We start from the raw sequence: 19,936 nt of genomic DNA on the forward strand, positions 1-19,936 counted from the left end.
CTGCCTGTTAATTATCGTATTTCTCCCTCTTTCCATGTTTCCCTGCTGAAACCTTACCATTTGGAGTACGACCCCAACGCCGAGCCTCCTGAGCCACCTCCTCCTCTCGACGTTGCTGGGGAACCGGCATACGCCGTGAGAGAGTTGTTGGACTCGAGACGGCGCGGGGGTCGTCTCCAGTATCTGGTCGATTGGGAGGGCTATGGCCCTGAGGAAAGGTCCTGGGTAGCCTCGGACGACATTCTAGACCCGAATCTCATCGAGGAGTTTCACCGAGCCAGACCTGACCGTCCTGCACCACTCCCCAGAGGGAGGCCCCGTAGAGCGCCAGGAGGCGCTCCTAGAGGGGGGGATTCTGTAACGTCCATACCGCCACGCCGCCAGAGGGAGCCCTCGCCGGAGTACTGACATGGCGCCGCCCTCTGCTTCTCTGACTGTTTCCTGTTTGTCCCTATTTTAGTTTCAAGCTAGCTTAGGGCTAGCGGAAGTATTGCCAGCTAACCCCTGCATACCGAGCGTTTTCTGAGTATTATTCTGACTGCCTGTTGTTGTGACCATCTGCCTGTTTATCTGTTTCTCTGCCTTTGGATTTGCCCTTTGTATTGGTTGCCTGGTTTGGACTGCCTATCTGTGTTTGATCTGCCTGCCTGTACTTTGATTACTCTTCTGCCTAACGTCTTGGATTTGTTTGCCAGATTGGTTTGTTTTAATAACACCACAAAATGGATCCCAGCGTTTCTGAGCCCTCATTACAAGCTCATGCATAGAAAAACCATTTTTGGCTGTATGGTTCCCTGAAGAACCTTTCTGTTTTTAGTTTTTTTGTAGTTGAGAATGGTTATTTATACTTTAAAGTGTATGAATGAATGGTTTCTTTTATGAACCTTGTCAGAACCTGACTAAATGGTTCTTTGGGCATTGTGTAGTTTATTTTACTGTTTGTGTCTTTCTTGCGTGAGCTCTGGATTTCTCCTCTTCCTGTTGCTTCATATCATACAATTGACGTGCTCTGGGAATAAGAAGTCTGTGTGGAGGAAAAGGAAACTCTAAGTTTGTATCTTAAAAGCAGTCGGGCAGCTTGAAAACCTAATTTTAAACTCGTCTCCATGGAGTTCTACTTCTATCTGGCGTCATAAGCCAGACGCAAAAGTCTGTTTCATCTTGCACAAGTAAAGAGGGAAATTAACCTTATTAAAAGCAGAAAAAAGACTAAATGAAGCAGATCTGATGCCATGTCAGGATTTCTGCAAATGAGCAACTTTTGATGAGCACAGATTTTTTTCTTGTGTTGATGCATTTCCTGTAAAAACAGAAGGTTGGAGCAGGACTTGCTAAATGTTGTTTTTACATCACAGCGTGAGCAAGTGAATGAAATTAAGTTTTTTCAAATATTTTGTGTGTGTCTGGTGCTGATTTCCTCTCATTCCATGCACTGTAATCCTTCATTTAAACCAAAAGATGAAAGAAATTAATGCTAAATTGATTGAATTGAACAATAAATAAAACAGGCAGATAATTGCAACTTTTATAAAAACAAGAGATAATTGGAAAATGTAGAGAAAATAATTACTAAATAAAAACTAAATTATATCATGAAACTGCATTATTGCAGATTTGCAGAAGGATGGGCTCCAGTTTTATGACATTTTTAATAATACATTCCTTCATAATAAATTCTGTTTAATTAAACCTTAGAAAAATACAGCTATAACCAATAGCACTATATTGTATAATTTAATATATACTTAAAATATATATGTAATATATATTGTGTAATTCAAATTCTTAGTTTTATTTCATTATTTTTTTGGGGGGGCATTAAGGGATGCACCATACATGGGGGTCGGGGGCACACGCCAAAAAGTTTGAGAACCACTGCATTATATGTTGCATATTTAGTATAAAATAAAATCTGTTTTGTCTTTTCTTGTAATTTATCTACTTTGTTTCAAAATGAAAATCTCAGCGTCTCTGAACTAGATCTTTAGCTAAGAATCTTGGGTTGCAAATATCTGCCTGTTTTATAAATTGTGCAATTTAATCAATTAGCGTTAATTTCTTTCATTCTTTTGGTTTGAAGGATTACAGTGCAGGGAATTAGAGGAAATCAGCACCAGACACGCACAAAATATTTACAAAATTGTTGGTGGTGGTGTTCATGAGAAGCAAATGTTCTCTTTGTTTTTACATTTTCTCAAAGATTTATAAAAGATTTGAAATAGCTTATGATGCGGAATGGGTATGGATATGTATGACCACTACATCTTATCTCTTACGTTTGAGGCGTCAAATTTGCGTCTACCGCGTCTAGTTTGCCGCTTGAACATTTTGAGTTTTCTCACGTCATTCGCACGTCAAATTCTGGTCATCGAGACATTCACGTAGAAATTCGAGTCATGGGAGGGGCTTTTGCGACTTCGCTCGCTTCCTGTAATCACATCACTACTAGAGCAAGCTCCTGATTGGTTAAAGCAGCGCGTTTTTCCGCCAAAGTTAGACACACGAATTAAGCGGATTCGTATATACCGCGTTAAACGCCGCGAGACCTCCAGACGCGCATCAACGCCCCCTGTACCAAGTGTGACCTACCAACACAATATTATGGCATATATATAACATAACATATTTTACGAGGTTCGTACGACCACATTTGTGTGTTTTTTGGACGATTTGATTTTGACGTTTCATCATTGTTTCTTTCTAATAACCTTACGTTTTTGTACCGATAACTTTGTACGAATTCATAAGAGTTAGCCGACTCGTAAAATGCGTATGGATTTCCATTAAATCAAGCTGCGTAGTTTACTAGTTCAACTACCTATCCAGTCTTGACAGATATAGGGCCCTATCATACACCCAGCGCAATGCAAGTGTCTTTTGCTAGTTTCAACACGGCGCAATGATCATTACCATGTTTAGCACCACGTTGTTTAAATAGCAAATGCATTTGCGCCCATGGGCGTTCTGGTCTGAAAACGAGGTGTGTTCATGCGCATTGTTGGTGCGTTGCTTTTTTGTTTTGAGGCAGCTAAGGCACAATATTGTTTTTGTTATTATCACATGGATGCGCAGCCGCACATAAAAAGGATTAAAATGTATAAGATCATTATTGAGTCTCTTGGACATAAATGAGGGCCGATTATGAGACAATAGAACGCTTAAAGAGCAGCTTCACATGTAGCCTGGTAAGTAATTAAATGTTTTGCTTTAAACAAATGCATCTATTTTAAAATGTTTTTTTAATGCTACCACACGGATTTATTGTATATGTTGAAAAACTCGTCAATGGCAGGGAAGCGTTTTCCCTTAATTAACGAGTTAACTCATCAATGGCAGGGAAAGAGTTAATGAACCTGTGTGTGACTTGCATGTGTGTATATAAATTAAATAAAATCTCCAAACATAGTGTATACAAGTACAAGTAAGCTACACACACACTGTAATATCATCACCTTTCATCCCAGCATTCCTCTGCTTTTGCATTCAAGATGAAACAATCCACCAATCCCATCGGCAAACTCCCACAGGCTCGTGACAGACCAAAAACAGCTCCATTTCCAAGTGTCTGTGATAGACAGAAAAGCACTGTAATTGTGTCTTTGCCCATCAGCGAGTAATTAATCTGTCATGTGCCCTATTGTTGCACCCAGGATGAAACCGAAAAGTGCACGAGTGCCAGCCTAGAACGTTCTTCGAGCATTTAAGAGGAAGAAAACGGCCCGTCTCGGGAGACCTCTGGGTCAGAAAATGTTTTTAAAACGTATAAACAACACTAATGGGCATAGCGCTTTCAGACATCATAAATGTGTAATTCGATTTATTTTCAGTAAAAACAAAAACTGTGTTGTCATCTCATGCTGTGTAGCATCATATACCAATACACTTGCTCATTAGCAAACCAGTAGCCAAATATGTCTATTAAATACTGTCTGGCTTAGCTTAATAGGAGGTGACTTAGTTCGTGTTTTTCTTCTTGTATTTATCCTTATTATGGTAATTTAACCAATAGCATGTGTCAGTATGAGATCTGTTTTCTGAGGTGATGTGGTACAGCAGCATACTGTAAGAAGCAGTGCTAATGTTCATCTTTACACCCACACTTCCCTCGAGATCACATAGCGCCCCTATAGGTTTGTGTGTTTTCATGTGAATTGCTGCTTATGAAATGTTTACTAATGTTTGAGTTTATATTGAAATCATTTGATTGCAGACTTGGCAAATCCAATCTCAGTTTGTGACAGTGTTGAGATCTCTACTGAAACTTTAAAGGAGACATTTGTGAGATTTCTTTTGTTGTTGTTTTTTCACAACGCTTCCTAAATAGGGATTAGGCATGGCGCAACTTGCTTTTAAAGGGGATGAGAGCTGAGACTCTTATTTGTTTATTGCACGTTACGCCTAAAACACACCCATTACTCATTACGAGAATAGGAACAACCCATTTAGGCCATCCGCTTGGCGCATATTTTTCCCGTCATTAAATTAGCAAAAGTGGAATCGGACGCGCCCATTTAGTCTGTTCGCTTTAGAAAATGCGCTTACATCGTTAAAATAGGGTCCCTAATCTGTGACTTTTTATGGGACACTTCTACTGGGTAAAATGTCCTACACAAGAGCAGTTCAAACAGTACGTCTTCGTGGTGTCAAGCTTGTTAAAACCAGAGTAAAACCAGTCATGATCCTGCTGCTGGTTTCTTTGCTTCCAGTGCCCTCGAAATGACCTCATCTCGTCTCACAGCTTTATAGTGCATGACACTGTGGGACAGAGTCCTGCTCACATCTCAGGTCCCTGTGCATCTCTTTGCCTGCTGTGTTTCCATGACAACCACATGAGTGACAGCGAGGAGATCGACAGAGAGGAGATTGACTTCCCACGAGATATACAAGTCAGACTGCAAGTTGGAAAGAGCATGTCACAGCAGTACAAGTCATTGTGTGCACCTTAACTGTAAAGAATATTAACACTGTGCGATTTTAACTTTAACATCTCTTGACAGAATTGCAATATAATATACATAACTATATTTTTTGTGGTGTTGAAAGACCTTACATACTGAGCTGTATTGTTTTTATTACTTTAGAACAGTGGTCTCCAACCTTGTGCCCGTTGGCACCAGGTTGCCCACGCAGAGTCTGTGAGTTGCCCGCCAATGCACATTCTATTAATAGCTTCAATTTTATTATTTATATTAGCTTGGCTTCTTTTATGTATTATTTTTAACAATGATAAACATAAGTAAAAAAACAAGTAAAAGAAAAAAAGCAGATTATATAAAAAAATAGCCCTCCAGATTGCTTTATCCATTGTGGTAGGCCTTGCTTACAAAAAGGTTGGAGACCCCTGCTTTAGTATTTTATCTACATAAACACACAGGGTCCCTTACATGGAAGTTGCCATTTTGCACCCCAATATTTCTACAGAAGCCCTAAATGCCCAAACTGCTGTACAAAGCTCATTACCTCACTACGTTGTCTCAGGTGACGCCATGTTTGTCCTGTAGCATCTACCGTAGCTTCTCTATGCGTTTCGAAAGGAAGGGGTGAGCTGTGGACTCAGCCGTTAGTTGCAATTCGCAATCTCACCACTAGATAGGGTGACCAGACGTCCCGAAAAATTCGGGACAGTCCCGAAATCTAAGCTGCTGTCCCGAATCCCGAATCCTGCTCTAATTGTCCCGAAAATCATACTGAAGCTAAATCTTAATCCCGAATCCCGCTTTAATTTCCCCGAAAATTATACTAAAGCAAAATCTTGAGAAGTAGTTGTCTGATAAAACATGAGCGAGGAGGTTGAGTCATCCTGCAGCTAGCCCCCGCCGGCTGCTCATTGGCTGCAGCCAGCCGCCGGATGCTCATTGGCTGCAGCCAGCCGTCGCCGGCTGCTCATTGGCTGCAGCATCTTGTTTTTATACTGTAGGCTCTCATTGTGCTGGCAGCAGTTAAAACCTCCGCGAAATATGCTGACGTTGTATTGTTTCTATTAATTTATCTAATTCATCTATATGCACAAAGACAATATGACCTTTTTGTTTTATATAGTTGATTAAGAGAGCGAAAGTTGCAGCAACCGCGAGGACAGTTGAAAGTGCAGGCAGTGACAGTCAGTCGCGTGAAGGAGTCAGATTGGTCGAGGGCAAGGCACTTTGTTCAAAAAAATACTTCTATACGTATTATATAAATTTATACGCATATGTACTTATGTTAATAAAAACATGATTAGTTCAGTAACTTCAGTTTGAAATTCCTTATTTTTATTATTAAGTAAAATAAAGAAAACTATTATTGTATGATCTAACTATTATTGTATACAGTATAAAATACTTCTATACGTATTATATCAATTTATTTATATGCATATGTACTTATATTAATATGATTGATTCAGTTTGAAATTCATTGTCTTTTATTATTAAATAAAATTAATAAGTTAAACTATTATTGGATGAACCCCAACCCCCCCACCCCCCGTCCCGAATTTCAGCCAATCTCATCTGGTCACCCTACCACTAGATGCCTTTAAAATCTACACACAGTTCCTTTAAAGGGGTCATTTATAGAAACAGAGCTCAACAGGTCATAACCTGAAAACCACGCCCACTGGAGGGGAACCAAATCCATCCGTCTCCATTGACTTTGTATTGTGAGAGGCTGCTTCCTTGTCATTTCGGGCTTATAACAAAAATCAGAATAATGCCCAAAAGCTGTTGTGTGACAGGATGTACAGCTAACAAGCCAAAAAACCCAAAAATGCATTTTTATAAGCTGTCGACCCCAAAACGAGCATTTAAAGACACAAAAGTGTATACAGGCAACTTTTCATAGCACTACTATTATTAGAACTTTGCCCACTGGAGGGAAACGTAGTTGGCGATCTACTTTTGTGTCTTTAAACGCTCGTTTTTTTGGGTCGACAGCTTATAAAAACGTATTTCTGGGTTTTTAGCTTGTTAGCTGTACACCTTGTCACACAGCAGCTTTTAGGCATTATCCTGTTTTTTGTTATAAGCCAGAAATGATAAGGAGGCAGCCTAACGTAATACAAAGTGAATGGAGATGGTTGGATTGTTTTCCCTCCGGTGGGCGTGGTTGGTTTTCAAATTAGCATAACTGCGCTCTGTCTCTATGAGATTTTTTTAAGATGTAAAATAAGTCTTTGGTGTCCCCAGAGTACATATGTGAAGTTTTAGCTCAAAATACTCCACAGATAATTTATTATAGACGGTTTCATCGGACGCACGTGATACACATCTGGATCTGAGTTTCGTTTTTTAATGGTCTGACTAGTTGCTAAACTGATCTCTTGAACAAATGCCTTGTCGAAAATAACAAATGTTTTGGTTTTCTAGGTAATCTATATGTTGTTGTTTTTTTTGCTTGTTATATAAATAAACTACGTTTAAAGAACTTTGTTGTTATTTATTCTTAGCGGAGTTTACGGGAAGTTCGTGCGGACCGCGACAGCCGCTTGTTTATGTTGTTACTGCTGAAACGGTCTATAGCATGTTAAAATTGGCACTTTGTATGCCTGAGCAAAAGGGTGCCGATTTTGGGTGTGTCATTTAAAATGCAAATGAGCTGATGAAATGCAAAATCTGATCGCAATGATGGTGGTTTGTTGTAATTGAAACTTGTGCTGTCAATAATTTTTTCTCTCTCTCTTTCTCTGTGCACTAAATGGCAGTGTCAGGTTTGGATAAGGGCAGATAAAGTGGCGGTGGGCCTTGCTACCTACCTCACAAAACAGGCAAAATCTGAAGGACCTATTTTTTTCAAATTTTTGCAGAAAATGGCTTACCAAAACTAAGTTCCTGGGTTGATCTTTTTCACATTTTTAGATTGATAGAAGCACTGGGGACCCAATTATAGCACTTAAAGTCAGATTTTCACGCTATGACCCCTTTAAGAAAATGTTTTTGTGGAAATGGGAAAACTTGACCAATTAGGATTTATAGAAAATTAATTTGTTTTCTGCATTTTAAGATGCACTTTTTTCAGTATATTCCCTTTAAATCTAAACCCATGACCTGCTAACACAAAGCTCTACCAGTTGAGCTACAAGAGCATCACGTATTTCGGCTTGTTAAAGTTCACTTGACAATAAAATTTCTATTATTATATACTCAACCTCACGTCATTCCAACCTGTATGGTTTTATTTTTTGGGTGAAATTCACAGACAGCTCTTGAGACGGCGTATTCGAATGAGCACAAGTGCAGATGAGATTTGAGAGCCACCGCAAACAGGATTTCAAAGATATAAAAGCTACTTTTCTTATCATTTTTTATTGCTTTTCCTTGTTTTATCCCTCAAAATGTCAAATTGCCTTATCAACTTAAAGCCAAAAAAACACACAGGGAGACAAACAGAACAACAGAAATTGCCTTTCATGGTGGTTTTTCCTCACATCTCTTCAGTCCAAAGTGATTATTCCCACTTCTTTAATCAGTATGCCAACCATCCGAATCCTGATTAAGCTGGAGATCTCAGTGGGACAGATCTCAGCAGTAAAGTTTTACTTGAAATCCTGCATCACGCAAACTTAGTGTGGGCAGTGTGCACATGAACAGTCATTTGCATCCTACGTTTTGAGTTTTCATTTATTGACAGCTTTCTAATTAAAAACAAGATTTTTTTAATACCAAGACGAGTTGTGTCTTCTGTTCTGACTGGATGAGAGCGTTTTTGGTTGACCTCTGGTTTGTGATGATGTCATCCCATATGCTTCTTTGTTTCATTGTATTTTCTGACATCACTCCCTCCATTAGTTGGCTGCATTGGTGACCTTATCATTGTTGTGATGACCTTTCACTTCCCCAGAGGATGATGTAATGGTTTGAAATCCAGTTGTTGTTACTTTGCTTTGCTACACAATAGTGACTGTAAAAATAAATGTAATTTGTTTGTTTTGCTGCAGGTGTATGGGGTTTATGCATAGCCAGTGATTGCGGTTCAGTCGGACTTCAGAATCGCTCAGTATGGTGTATCCATTCCGAAGGCTGGAGCACACATGAGTCCAACTGCTTTCCATCTGAACGCCCACCACACCAGCGAGTGTGTGTGCAGATGTGCGAATGGCAGAAGGATCTGTTCGAATGGCACTTGTCTCCTTGGGGTCCCTGCACCCCGACCCCTTTCCTCCCAGCCAATCGATGTGTGACCGCCCAGCGTGGAGTACAGAGCCGAGGTGTGCAATGTGTGAAGCGTACTAACGGCACCACGGTGAGCCCTCGTATGTGTGAAGCTTTTTCTTCGGCACCCGAGCAGGAGCAGGCGTGTTTGTTGCCCTGCCCTATCGACTGCGTCGTCTCCGCCTTCTCTCATTGGTCCACCTGCAGCCGTACCTGCGGGTCGGCTCTCCAGCAACGCACCAGGCACGTTCTGGCCGCACCCCTTTTCGGAGGAGCTGACTGTCCCAGTCTTACCCAGACACGTCCTTGTAACTATGACAACACCCACCCCGCCCTATGTCCATCTGACCAACAGGAGTACAGTTACAGTTTATGGGTAGGGCCCTGGAGCCCTTGCAGAGTGAAAGGACAGGCACCCATTGGAAAAACAACAGTGGACTTTAGTTTTGGGCTGGATGGGAAACAAGCAGCCAAAGGTGCGTACTTTGTCAAGCGGCAAACTGAAAATGTTTATCACCAAAATCACAACGATGATAAAAGAGGCCACAAAGCATTGTGGGAAATCACAATCGGCTACCAGACCAGGCAGCTTCGTTGTACAAGGAGTGATGGGAAGAATTCGATGCTTAGGTGGGTCTTTATTTAATAAATTAATACATAATCTACACATCCATACATATATAATTTTTATGACCACATAAATAATCCCATAACCTCTACTCACACTGAGACTTTCCTCTGAGAATAGGAGATTAGGGATGCATAACGATTAATCACGATTCATCTATTAAAGTTTTTGTTTACATCATATATGTGTTGAACTGTATATAATAACTTTGTATAGATAAATCCACACACATGCATATATATATATATATATATATATATATATATATATATATATATATATATATATATATATATATATATATATATATATAGATATAGATATAGATATAGATATAGATATAGATATAGATATAGATAGATATATATATAGATATATGTAGATAGATATATAGATAGATAGATAGATAGATAGATAGATAGATAGATAGATAGATAGATAGATAGATATATAGATAGATAGATAGATAGATAGATAGATAGATAGATATGTATATGTATATTTGTATATGTATGTATAATTTATATTAGAAATAAAATAAATACTTAATATATAAATATTTTTTTTTCTTAAAATTATACATGCATTTGTGCATATTTATATATACATAATTATTATACACAGTTCACACACATATATGATGTAAACAAAAACTGTTATTCTGCTATAGATTAATCACGATTAATCGTTATGCATCTCTATAGGAGACATGATGAAATGACACAGTCAGTGTACATTTTGTCTTAAAAATGTACACCTTTATTATAATATGTCACATAGAGTCTTTATTTTATTAAATTTTACTCATCTGGCCACTACTGAGCTGTTACAATATCTGAAACTGTTTACACAAAAGAACATCCCTTTATTCTTGCATTTACTCTTTTATTACACAGTGTCTTAATGTTATGTTTTACTGTGGATGATAAAGAAACTAGAGAATCTGGCCAGGAAACATCCCAATCCTGCCATACTTGATTAATATTTAATTCGATTTTAATGGAAATAGTACTTGTTGCTTTTTTGAGAAGCCCAGTAATAGGCTCCAGTGAGAGCGCTGGACTGCAATGTGTTGCAGTGAATATAAAAATTTAAGACACAATTCAGAAGATTCCCACATGTTGGGAAACACTACGCTGTAGAACAGAGGAATTCCAGTGAGACGAGTAAACCACAGCTTTTATCTTAAAAGCAGAGATTTCACAAGGAAACTGAAAAACAAAATCCCATTGCATTATGTTTTGGTTTATAAAAGTTTGTATTTGATAAAAATCAATAATATCATCTGTTGAGTTCAGGTCTATAGACAAAGTTTCTTCGGTAGCTCATGGAAATCAAATTCCAGAACACAGTTCTGACTGAACCAACTTTGGGAACTTACCAAATATTTTATGACATTGGAAAAGTGACTTTAGACACTAAGGGCCCTATTTTAACAATCAAAGGGCATTGTCTGAAGCGCACTGTCTAAATGGGCGTGTCTGTTGCCACTTTTGCTAATTTAACGATGGGAAAAATGGTTTGTGCGCCAAACGCATGGTCGAAAAGGGTTGTTCATATTCTCCTAATGAGTAATGAGTGTTTTGGGCGTAAAGTGCAATAAACCAATCCTACAAGCAACAGCCGGCATTTTTCCTTCGCCGGAGTGCATCTCACATAAATTATCAGATTTTGATGGCTTACGTTTCTTCCCTATCACAGAAAACCACCACAGGTTTATCAATGCCATCAAAGTATTATTTTGTTTTTGTTTGTTTGTTGATCACGAAGTACAAAGTAGATGAGGAAAACTAGGATTCCGTGTGTATTCAACGCACCGCCGTTATTGTTTACAATGTGTGGAATGGTGCGCTGTGATTTGTTGAGCGGATTTATTGCATTCTGCAGAGAAGGAGGAACAGCTTCAACACGTTTTGGAAAAAAGAGAGAAAAGATGACAGAATAACACGGCAGATATCAGATTTTGCATAAAATTAAGAATTTACTTTATAATACTGACCTATTATAATACTGATTTTGGCGGTAACTAATAAAAAAAGGCATTTATTGCATTTTGGAACCAAACTCTTCATTTGTAGGTCAAAATTATCCATGTTTTTAATCATTAGGATATTAAGTAAAGATCATGTTCCATGAAGGTATTTTGTAAATTTCATATTCTAAATATATATAAAAATAATTATTTATCATTAGTAATATGTGTTGCTAAGGACTTTTTAAATGTATTGATTTATTTATTGATGATTCCATTTTTAAAAAAAAAGTTCTCTGCCAAATATTATTTATTCAGTGATGCATTTTGCTGAACGAGTAAACAACTTTGGTGAACAACTTGTAGTAAATCTTACTTGACACTTCTAACACATACTTAAGATGAGTATTGTCAGGATCCTGCCAGATCCTTGTTTGTATTTATATCTAGTTCAGCATGGCAGGGTTCTGACAGTACAATGTTTTTAATGTGGGAGATGTGTGGTTTTAGTATTGGTTTATTCTGACCACGCATTTCCCGGGTCTCGTCACCATTTACCCGATCCATTACCTGTTATGATTTTCATCTGTTCGCCTCATTAGTTCTCTTATTTAAAGTCCTTGTGTTTGCTGTTCTGTGCACTTTCGTTTTGTATCCTGTGTCCTTACATTGCTTGTCCTTTGCCAGTGAGTACTTTGTTTAGTCAAGTCTAGTTTAGCTTTTTGTTTATCTAGTGTTTAGTCCAGTCTAGTCTTGTTCTTTGTTTAGTGTTTTATTCTTGGTATATTTTCCTGTTTATGTTGTTTTCCCCCTTGCGGGTTTTGTTTTTCCTTTTTGTTATAATAAAGTGTTAGCATTTATTCATCCCTGTCTGCGATTGTATATAAAGGTTTTAAAATATGCACATACATCTGAATATGGTAATTCTTAATGTTGTAATTGTCATCACATAGGCAATTTGTGTCGCACATTTGTGCATAAAACTGATCTCACTGTCTTCATGTCAGATTCTTACTATTCACAGATTTTCCTAATGATTTTAGAGATATCGGTCTTTCACCATTCAAGTAGATAGAAGTTTAGTCTTGCATGACTGAAATAACTGCCCGGAGGCGTTGCAAACATTGCCGCCCAGTGGTGCGACTTTCCTAAAGGAACTTTGATTGTTACCAGCAAAAATGGCTTTCGTTTTCACAAAATGACTAATACATTAATATAATTTTCACATGTTTGCAGATAACAAGATTTCCCTCGTGGTCTTCAAACTTTTTCGCATTTATACTAAGCCAGAAAAAACTTTTGAAACACCCACAAACCACCCCAACTCTCTCTCACAGGATTTCATGGTTTGCTTTGTCGTGTTTTGTATGCCAATATATTCACAAGAATCAGCAGCAATGTTAAAGCCTTGGAGAGTTTAAAGACAGCTTGAGAAATATTCTGTTTATATTCTTACCTTTTTTATCATGCGAGCCAGAGGCTAAATGCATGCCAACAGCTTCAGAAGAAGCAAATGAAAACATTTATTATAAAAGGCAACAGTCATAGCAGAAAACCTTTAATAACCATTTAAATTAATGTGACTTTTTTCTACAAAAACATAGCATAGCATTTTGACAACTAAAATGAAAAACATACAAACCCAGTAAATGTGTAAAGGACACCCACAACATATCAGTCAACTTTTTACAACACTACAATTCTTCATTTTACAGTGTCATAAATTTTTTGTTGTAAATGTTATGATGCAGTACATTTTTCTCTAGCCTTTGTGACCATGACAACAACCCCGCGAACTTTCGATCCTGCGTGATGCCCAGAGACTGCAAAGTGTCTGATTGGTCAACGTGGAGTCCTTGTTCAAAGACCTGTCAAACATCCGACCAATCACCTGGCTTCAGAAGAAGATACCGCACCCTACAGAGAGCAGCTATTGGTGGAGAGTCATGCCCCGCACTGGAGGAAACACAACGCTGTAATATATTGGAAGACACGCTGGCATTTTGCGCAAGGTAAAAATGCAGATGTAATTATTTTTAAATACCTTTTTGATATTACTTTACTTAAAGGGGTGTTCATAACACTGACATGACACGTTTGTCACGGGAGCTTTAATGCACATTTATGTCAACTGTCATTAAGTGTTATTTGTTCAATTATGTCATTTTTATGCAAAGATGACATTGTTATAAAACTATTTGACAGAGTATAGAGGGTATGCACGTGATGTCACCTTTGGTGAAAAGGACTGCGGTTACGCCCACTGAGTGGCAAAAGACAGAGCAGCAGCATTTGTGTACAGGGTGAAATCAGCGGAAACACGGGGAAAACGCAACTAAATTTGAAAAAGCTGTTGTGCGATAGATTGTACTTACAGAATAACAAGAATTCTGAGCTAACGTTTTTACAGACTGCCAAAAAAACAAAGTTGATCGTTCATGCCAACGTCCACAGACCACAGGTGGGTTGATAAGTTGCTCGGGTCACTATCAAGCAGAGGTTTTACTTTCTACTTAAAAGTATTTGTATTTTATCCGTGTTTATCTTTGGAAAACATACATTCCAAAGCATATTTTTATTCTATTACATTTCATAAATGCAAGTTTTTGTTTTACATTGAATTTTTACTCAAGTAAAAGTACACAATTTTAATGTAATTAGGTATTAAATTAATTTTTAATATGCAATATTAAAGAATACACAGTATGATTCGATGCTTTAGAATGTAGTGAAATATTTTTTCCCAAGACAAACACCCTAATAAAGCACAGATGCTTGGAAAATGTAACTAATGTAACTAAGTAACCTCTGCTATCAAGTCCAACTAAATTCAATTTAATCTGATAATAGTCAGTTTTACTGGCATTTTCGCAGCAGCCGCTATGAAAACCAGCCATTTTGTTGAAAGTTTGCCACTCAACAGGGCGAGTTCCTGCGTGGTCACATGGAAAAGTGACATCAATGCATACCCTCTATTAACACTTAATTACATTTTAATGACAAATTATATTTTTACCACTATAGCTGAGGTCAAGAAAAATATTCATATGACAGAGTATTAACACTTAATGACATTTTAATGACAAATTCAATTTGTATCACTTGTAAAAAGTGGTCAGTTATGTTGTCTTGGTAATGTCAAGTTGTCATGACAAGTTATAATGTATTGGTTTATGTCAAGTTGTCATAACAAAAAAATCTCAAACACTGTCATCTTTATTTATCAACTGTTATTAACAGTTGTCATAAACATGCATAAAATCTCCTTCATGTTCATGGTGTCATGATTATGAAGGTGTCATGTCAGTCTTATGAACACCCCTTCAAGTAAAGTGTTACCTATTTTTTTTCTTAAAAAGACTAAACAGATCGATGTGATTTGAGCTGCATTCTCTTAATCTTAATTTACTGGAAATCCAGGTATGAATGGAGCGTGACCAAATGGAGTCCATGTCAGGTTACTCCCCTTTTGAGTCAACAGGACCATCGCCATAGCAACAGTAGTGTCCTGTGTGGAGGTGGGATCCAGACCCGAGAGGCGTATTGTGTCAAAATCCATAACAACACAGCTCCATCCCATAGTAAGGTTTTTAATACAGCACATTATTATTTAGTAAAAGCATACTGTGGCATTCCATGTGTTTTTTTTAGATACAATAGTGATGTGCAGATTGCAGTTATATCCACACAAACAATGCACGGATTTTAACTTTTGCTTTAAATTAATGTTCATTTAAAAGCGATATACTTCAGTGTGATATGTCACTGTATCATTATGACTACTGTTGGGAATCACAATAGTATAGAAAATCATAGGTTCATAGGTGGCGGGTAGAATATGTATTTTTAAAGGATTAGTCCATTTTCTTAAAAATAAAATCTAGATAATTTACTCACCACCATGTCATCAAAAATGTTGATGACTTTCTTTGTTCAGTCGAGAAGAAATTATGTTTTTTGAGGAAAACATTCCAGGATTTTTCTCATTTTAATGGACCCCAACACATAACAGTTTTAATGCAGTTTAAAATTGCAGCTTCAAAGAACTCAAAACGATCCCAAACGAGGCATAAGGGGCTTATCTAGCGAAACGATTGTCATTTTTGACAAAAAAATATGCACTTTTAAACTACAACTTCTCATCTATCTCCGGTTCTGTAACACGCCAGCACGACCTCACGTAATACGTCATCACGTTGAAAGGTCACGGATGACATATGCGAAACTACGCCCCAGTGTTTACAAGTGTGGAAAAAGATGACCGTTCCGACGTTGTTGTATGTGGAATGATACTAATTAATGTCTTTGTGTCAGTTAATTGTTTAAAATGGTCCGCAAATTTTCGTTTCATATATGTAACACGTGACCTTTCCACGGCATTACATAATTACGTGAGGTTGCGCTCGCGCGTTACAGGACCGAAGATAGATGAGTTGTGGTTTAAAAGTGCATATTTTTTATTTTTCTTGTCACAAATGACAATCGTTTCGCTAGATAAGACCTTTGTGCCTTGTTTGGGATCGTTTGGAGTCCTTTGGAGCTGCTATTTTAAACTGTTAAGTGTTGGGGTCTATTACAGTCCATTAAAATGAGAAAAATCCTGGAATGTTTTCCTCAAAAAAATGTATTTCTTCTCGACTGAACAAAGAAAGACATCAACATTTTGGATGACATGGTGGTGAGGAAATTATCTGGATTTTTTTTTAGAAAATGGACTAATCCTTTAACAGCTGATTCAGGTAAAGTTAGAGCTGACTGATTATCTCTAATTTATAGTAAATAAACAAATCTGATCAACTCAAATGAAAGTGTTTTATTATTAATAGTAAACCGATTAGGACACGTTTCCTAGACAGGGAAGATTGCTTTTATTTTCTTTAATCCTTTATGGGCGGTTGATGCTGAGGGCTAACCGACGGGATTTATTTTTCTCTGCGTTTCTGTTTTTTGATTTAAATGGTAATCTGTGGCCACACAGTGAAAGGGCGGATTTGAATTACATTTATTTTTGAGCAGACTTATATTAGGTTTCCATAAATGCATTTCATACAGTTTTGAAAAAATTTTAATAGAATAACTCCTGTGGAGAAGCGTTATGGTAAATCTTTCTTGCCTCTCTCTGTTTCTATTCCTGAATGTTTTCCATTATAGTCAACAGGCCTGTTAGGAGAAACTTGTGCACTGGACCTTTACTGACCTTGGCTCAGTCTTGCTCCATCCCCTGTCAGAAACATTGCCCCCTCACCCCTTGGTCACCGTGGGGACCTTGTCTCCATGACAATTGTTTAGAACCTCAAGGGAGGAGAGGTAAGAGACAAAAAACATCCCATAAAACCATATCACACATTTCCTCTAAATCTCTCTCAGCACACACTCGTGTTTGCATCCTTGACCTTGGTTTTTCTTCTCAGAACTGTAAATGGTTTGTGTCCGAGGGGACAACTCTGAAAGGGGGCGTGCTTCTGAAATTGAGCTGTTGTCCTGCCCCCTTTTAGTAAGCTGACAGTGATGGGACAGTTGTATTCATCTATTATTTATGCTTGCTGTAAAAGCTCTCTTAGGGAATGGTGTGTGCTGCAACAGTGAGTGTTTTTGGTTCGAGTCGTCTTTTCTGCAGATTCTACACAAAGAAGTATACATCCTTATCAATGTGATTGTCTTGTAGATTTGTAACACATGGAGAAAGCTGCCTGAGTGGATTTCTATTCATCTCATTGACTGGATATTTGTGTAGGATGTGAGGTCAAAGGGAGATGGAAAAAAAGTGCTGTGCACTAACTTTAATATAATATGGATGTAATTTTACGTGGTGACTAATAATGCGGATGAATGTGTATGATGTGAATCGTTCAAAACGTGTAATTATTTAAAATAATGAAGCCCCACCCCTTAACCCTGAGTGAAAGAAGATTGTACAACAAATGAGATGTACGAATTCATACAGATTAGTCACAGAGTTTCATCTAAATACACAGTTCCCTTTAAAAAGCTGTTAGTAGAGACTCCCAGAATCTTACAGTTATAATCCACGCTGACCAATCTTGACCCTTGACTCTAATTTAGTATTTGGCTTCTGTGCTGCCTTTGCAGTGTGAACATGTCTTAAGAAATCTAATTAAATTTAGATTATTGACAGTTCGTATTATATTGTATGTGCATACTGTGATTTTTTTTCAGGTTTCAGAGTGAGGAAACGTTCTGTAATTACAGAGTCTTGGGTAGAGTCGCACAGTTGCCCTCATACCACCGAAGCAATGATCTGTGATGACCCCATCTGCTTCCTGTGGCGAGTGACATCTCAGGGGCCCTGTGTTCCTCATAATGGATCATGTGGCTCAGGAACCCAAGAACAGACTGTTGGGTGCTTCTCTGTCACTGGTGAGCAGTTTACTTTTACATTGTTGGTATTTTAAAACATAACTTTTGGTCAAACTATTGGTTAAACGTATTTAATGACCAGAGTATCATAGAGACTTGGGACAGTAAGTGACCAACTTGAAACACTCTAGCAACCCATAGCAACAGACTTGAAACCTCTCACAACAACTTATTAACCACCTAGAAACACCCTAGCAAGCCATAGCAACAGGCTATAAACTCCCACAACAGCTTATCAACCACCTATAAACACTTTAGCAACCCATAGCAACAGACTTTAAACCTCTCAAAACAACTTATCAACCACCTAGAAACACCTTAGCAACCTATAGCAACATGCTTTAAACCACCAACACCAGCGCAACCCATACTGTAGAAACAGGCTATAAACACTCACAACAGCTTATCACCAACTTAGAAACACACTAGCAACCCATAGCAACAGGTTATAAACCGTCACAACAACTTATCAACCACCTAGAAACACCTTAGAAACCTACAGCAATAGGCTATAAACCACGCACAACAGCTTATCAACCACATATAAACACCAGAGCACAAACACCCATAGCAACAGGCTTTAAACCACTTTTAACATCTTAGCAACCACCAAGAACACTGTAGCCTCTCATAGCAACAGGCTTTAAACCACTCACAACACCTCTGCAACCACCAAGAACACTGTAGCAACTCAAAGCAACAGGCTTTAAACCACTCACAACACCTTAGCAACCACCAAGAACACTGTAGCCACTCATAGCAACAGGCTTAGCAACAGCAAGGTGTTGTGACCCTACTGAAAAATCCAGCTAAGACCAGCATAAGCTGGTGAGCTGGTTTTAGCTGGTCTCCAGCTTGGTTTTAGCTGGTTTTGCTGGTGTAGGAAGCTGGTTTTGCTGGTGTAGCAAGCTGGTCTAGTTGTGTTTTGGTCACTTTTAAAGCTGGTCTAGTTGGACTTAGCTGGTCAGGCTGGAAGACCAGCTGGCCCACCAGCATGACCAGCTTTTTCAGCTACTGCCACGTTATACCAGCTAAAACCAGCTACCAGCTTATGCTGGTCTTAGCTGGATTTTTCAGTAGGGGAGTGGTTTAAAGCCTGTTGCTATGAGTTGCTACAGTGTTCTTGGTGGTTGCTAACGTGTTGTGAGTGGTTTAAAACCTGTTGCTATAAGTTGATACACTCACAACACCTTTGCAACCACCAAGAACACTGTAGCAACTTATAGCAAAAGGCTTTAAACCACTCACAACACCTCTGCAACCACCAAGAACACTGTAGCAATTCAAGCAACAGGGTTTAAACCACTCACAACACCTTAGCAATCACCAAGAACATTGTAGCCACTCATAGCAACATGCTTTAAAAGAGTTGCTACAGTGTTCTTGGTGGTTGCTAAGGTGTTGTGAGTGGTTTAAAACCTGTTGCTATAAGTTGATACACTCACAACACCTTTGCAACCACCAAGAACACTGTAGCAATTCAAGCAACAGGGTTTAAACCACTCACAACACTTTAGCAATCACCAAGAACAGTGTAGCCACTCATAGCAACATGTTTTAAAAGAGTTGCTACAGTGTTCTTGGTGGTTGCAGAGGTGTTGTGAGTGGTTTAAAGCCTGTTGCTATGAGTTGCTACACTCACAACACCTCTGCAACCACCAAGAACACTGTAGCAACTTATAGCAACAGGCTTTAAACCACTCAAAACACCTTGCCAACCCCCAAGAACACTGTAGCCACTCATAGCAACAGGCTTTAAACCACTCACAACACCTTAGCAACCACCAAGAACACTGTATCAACTCATAGCAACAGGCTTTAAACCACTCA

The 19,936-nt window shown here is 38.4% G+C and overlaps 1 protein-coding gene across 4 annotated transcripts in view; it reads left to right on the forward strand.

The window, feature by feature from the left end:
• Positions 1–19,936, forward strand: part of thsd7bb (thrombospondin, type I, domain containing 7Bb) — a 172,754-nt gene that overhangs the window by 98,549 nt on the left and 54,269 nt on the right. For all 4 annotated transcript variants that reach the window (XM_073876172.1, XM_073876171.1, XM_073876170.1 and 1 more), the window contains 5 exons: positions 8,915–9,758; positions 13,495–13,740; positions 15,149–15,309; positions 16,880–17,035; positions 17,906–18,106. In XM_073876172.1, coding sequence (XP_073732273.1) covers positions 8,915–9,758; positions 13,495–13,740; positions 15,149–15,309; positions 16,880–17,035; positions 17,906–18,106 — 1,608 coding nt within the window. The remainder of the gene's footprint in view (positions 1–8,914; positions 9,759–13,494; positions 13,741–15,148; positions 15,310–16,879; positions 17,036–17,905; positions 18,107–19,936) is intronic.

The sequence above is a fragment of the Misgurnus anguillicaudatus genome, chromosome 14 (genome assembly GCF_027580225.2).
Source record: "Misgurnus anguillicaudatus chromosome 14, ASM2758022v2, whole genome shotgun sequence".
NCBI lineage: Eukaryota > Metazoa > Chordata > Actinopteri > Cypriniformes > Cobitidae > Misgurnus > Misgurnus anguillicaudatus.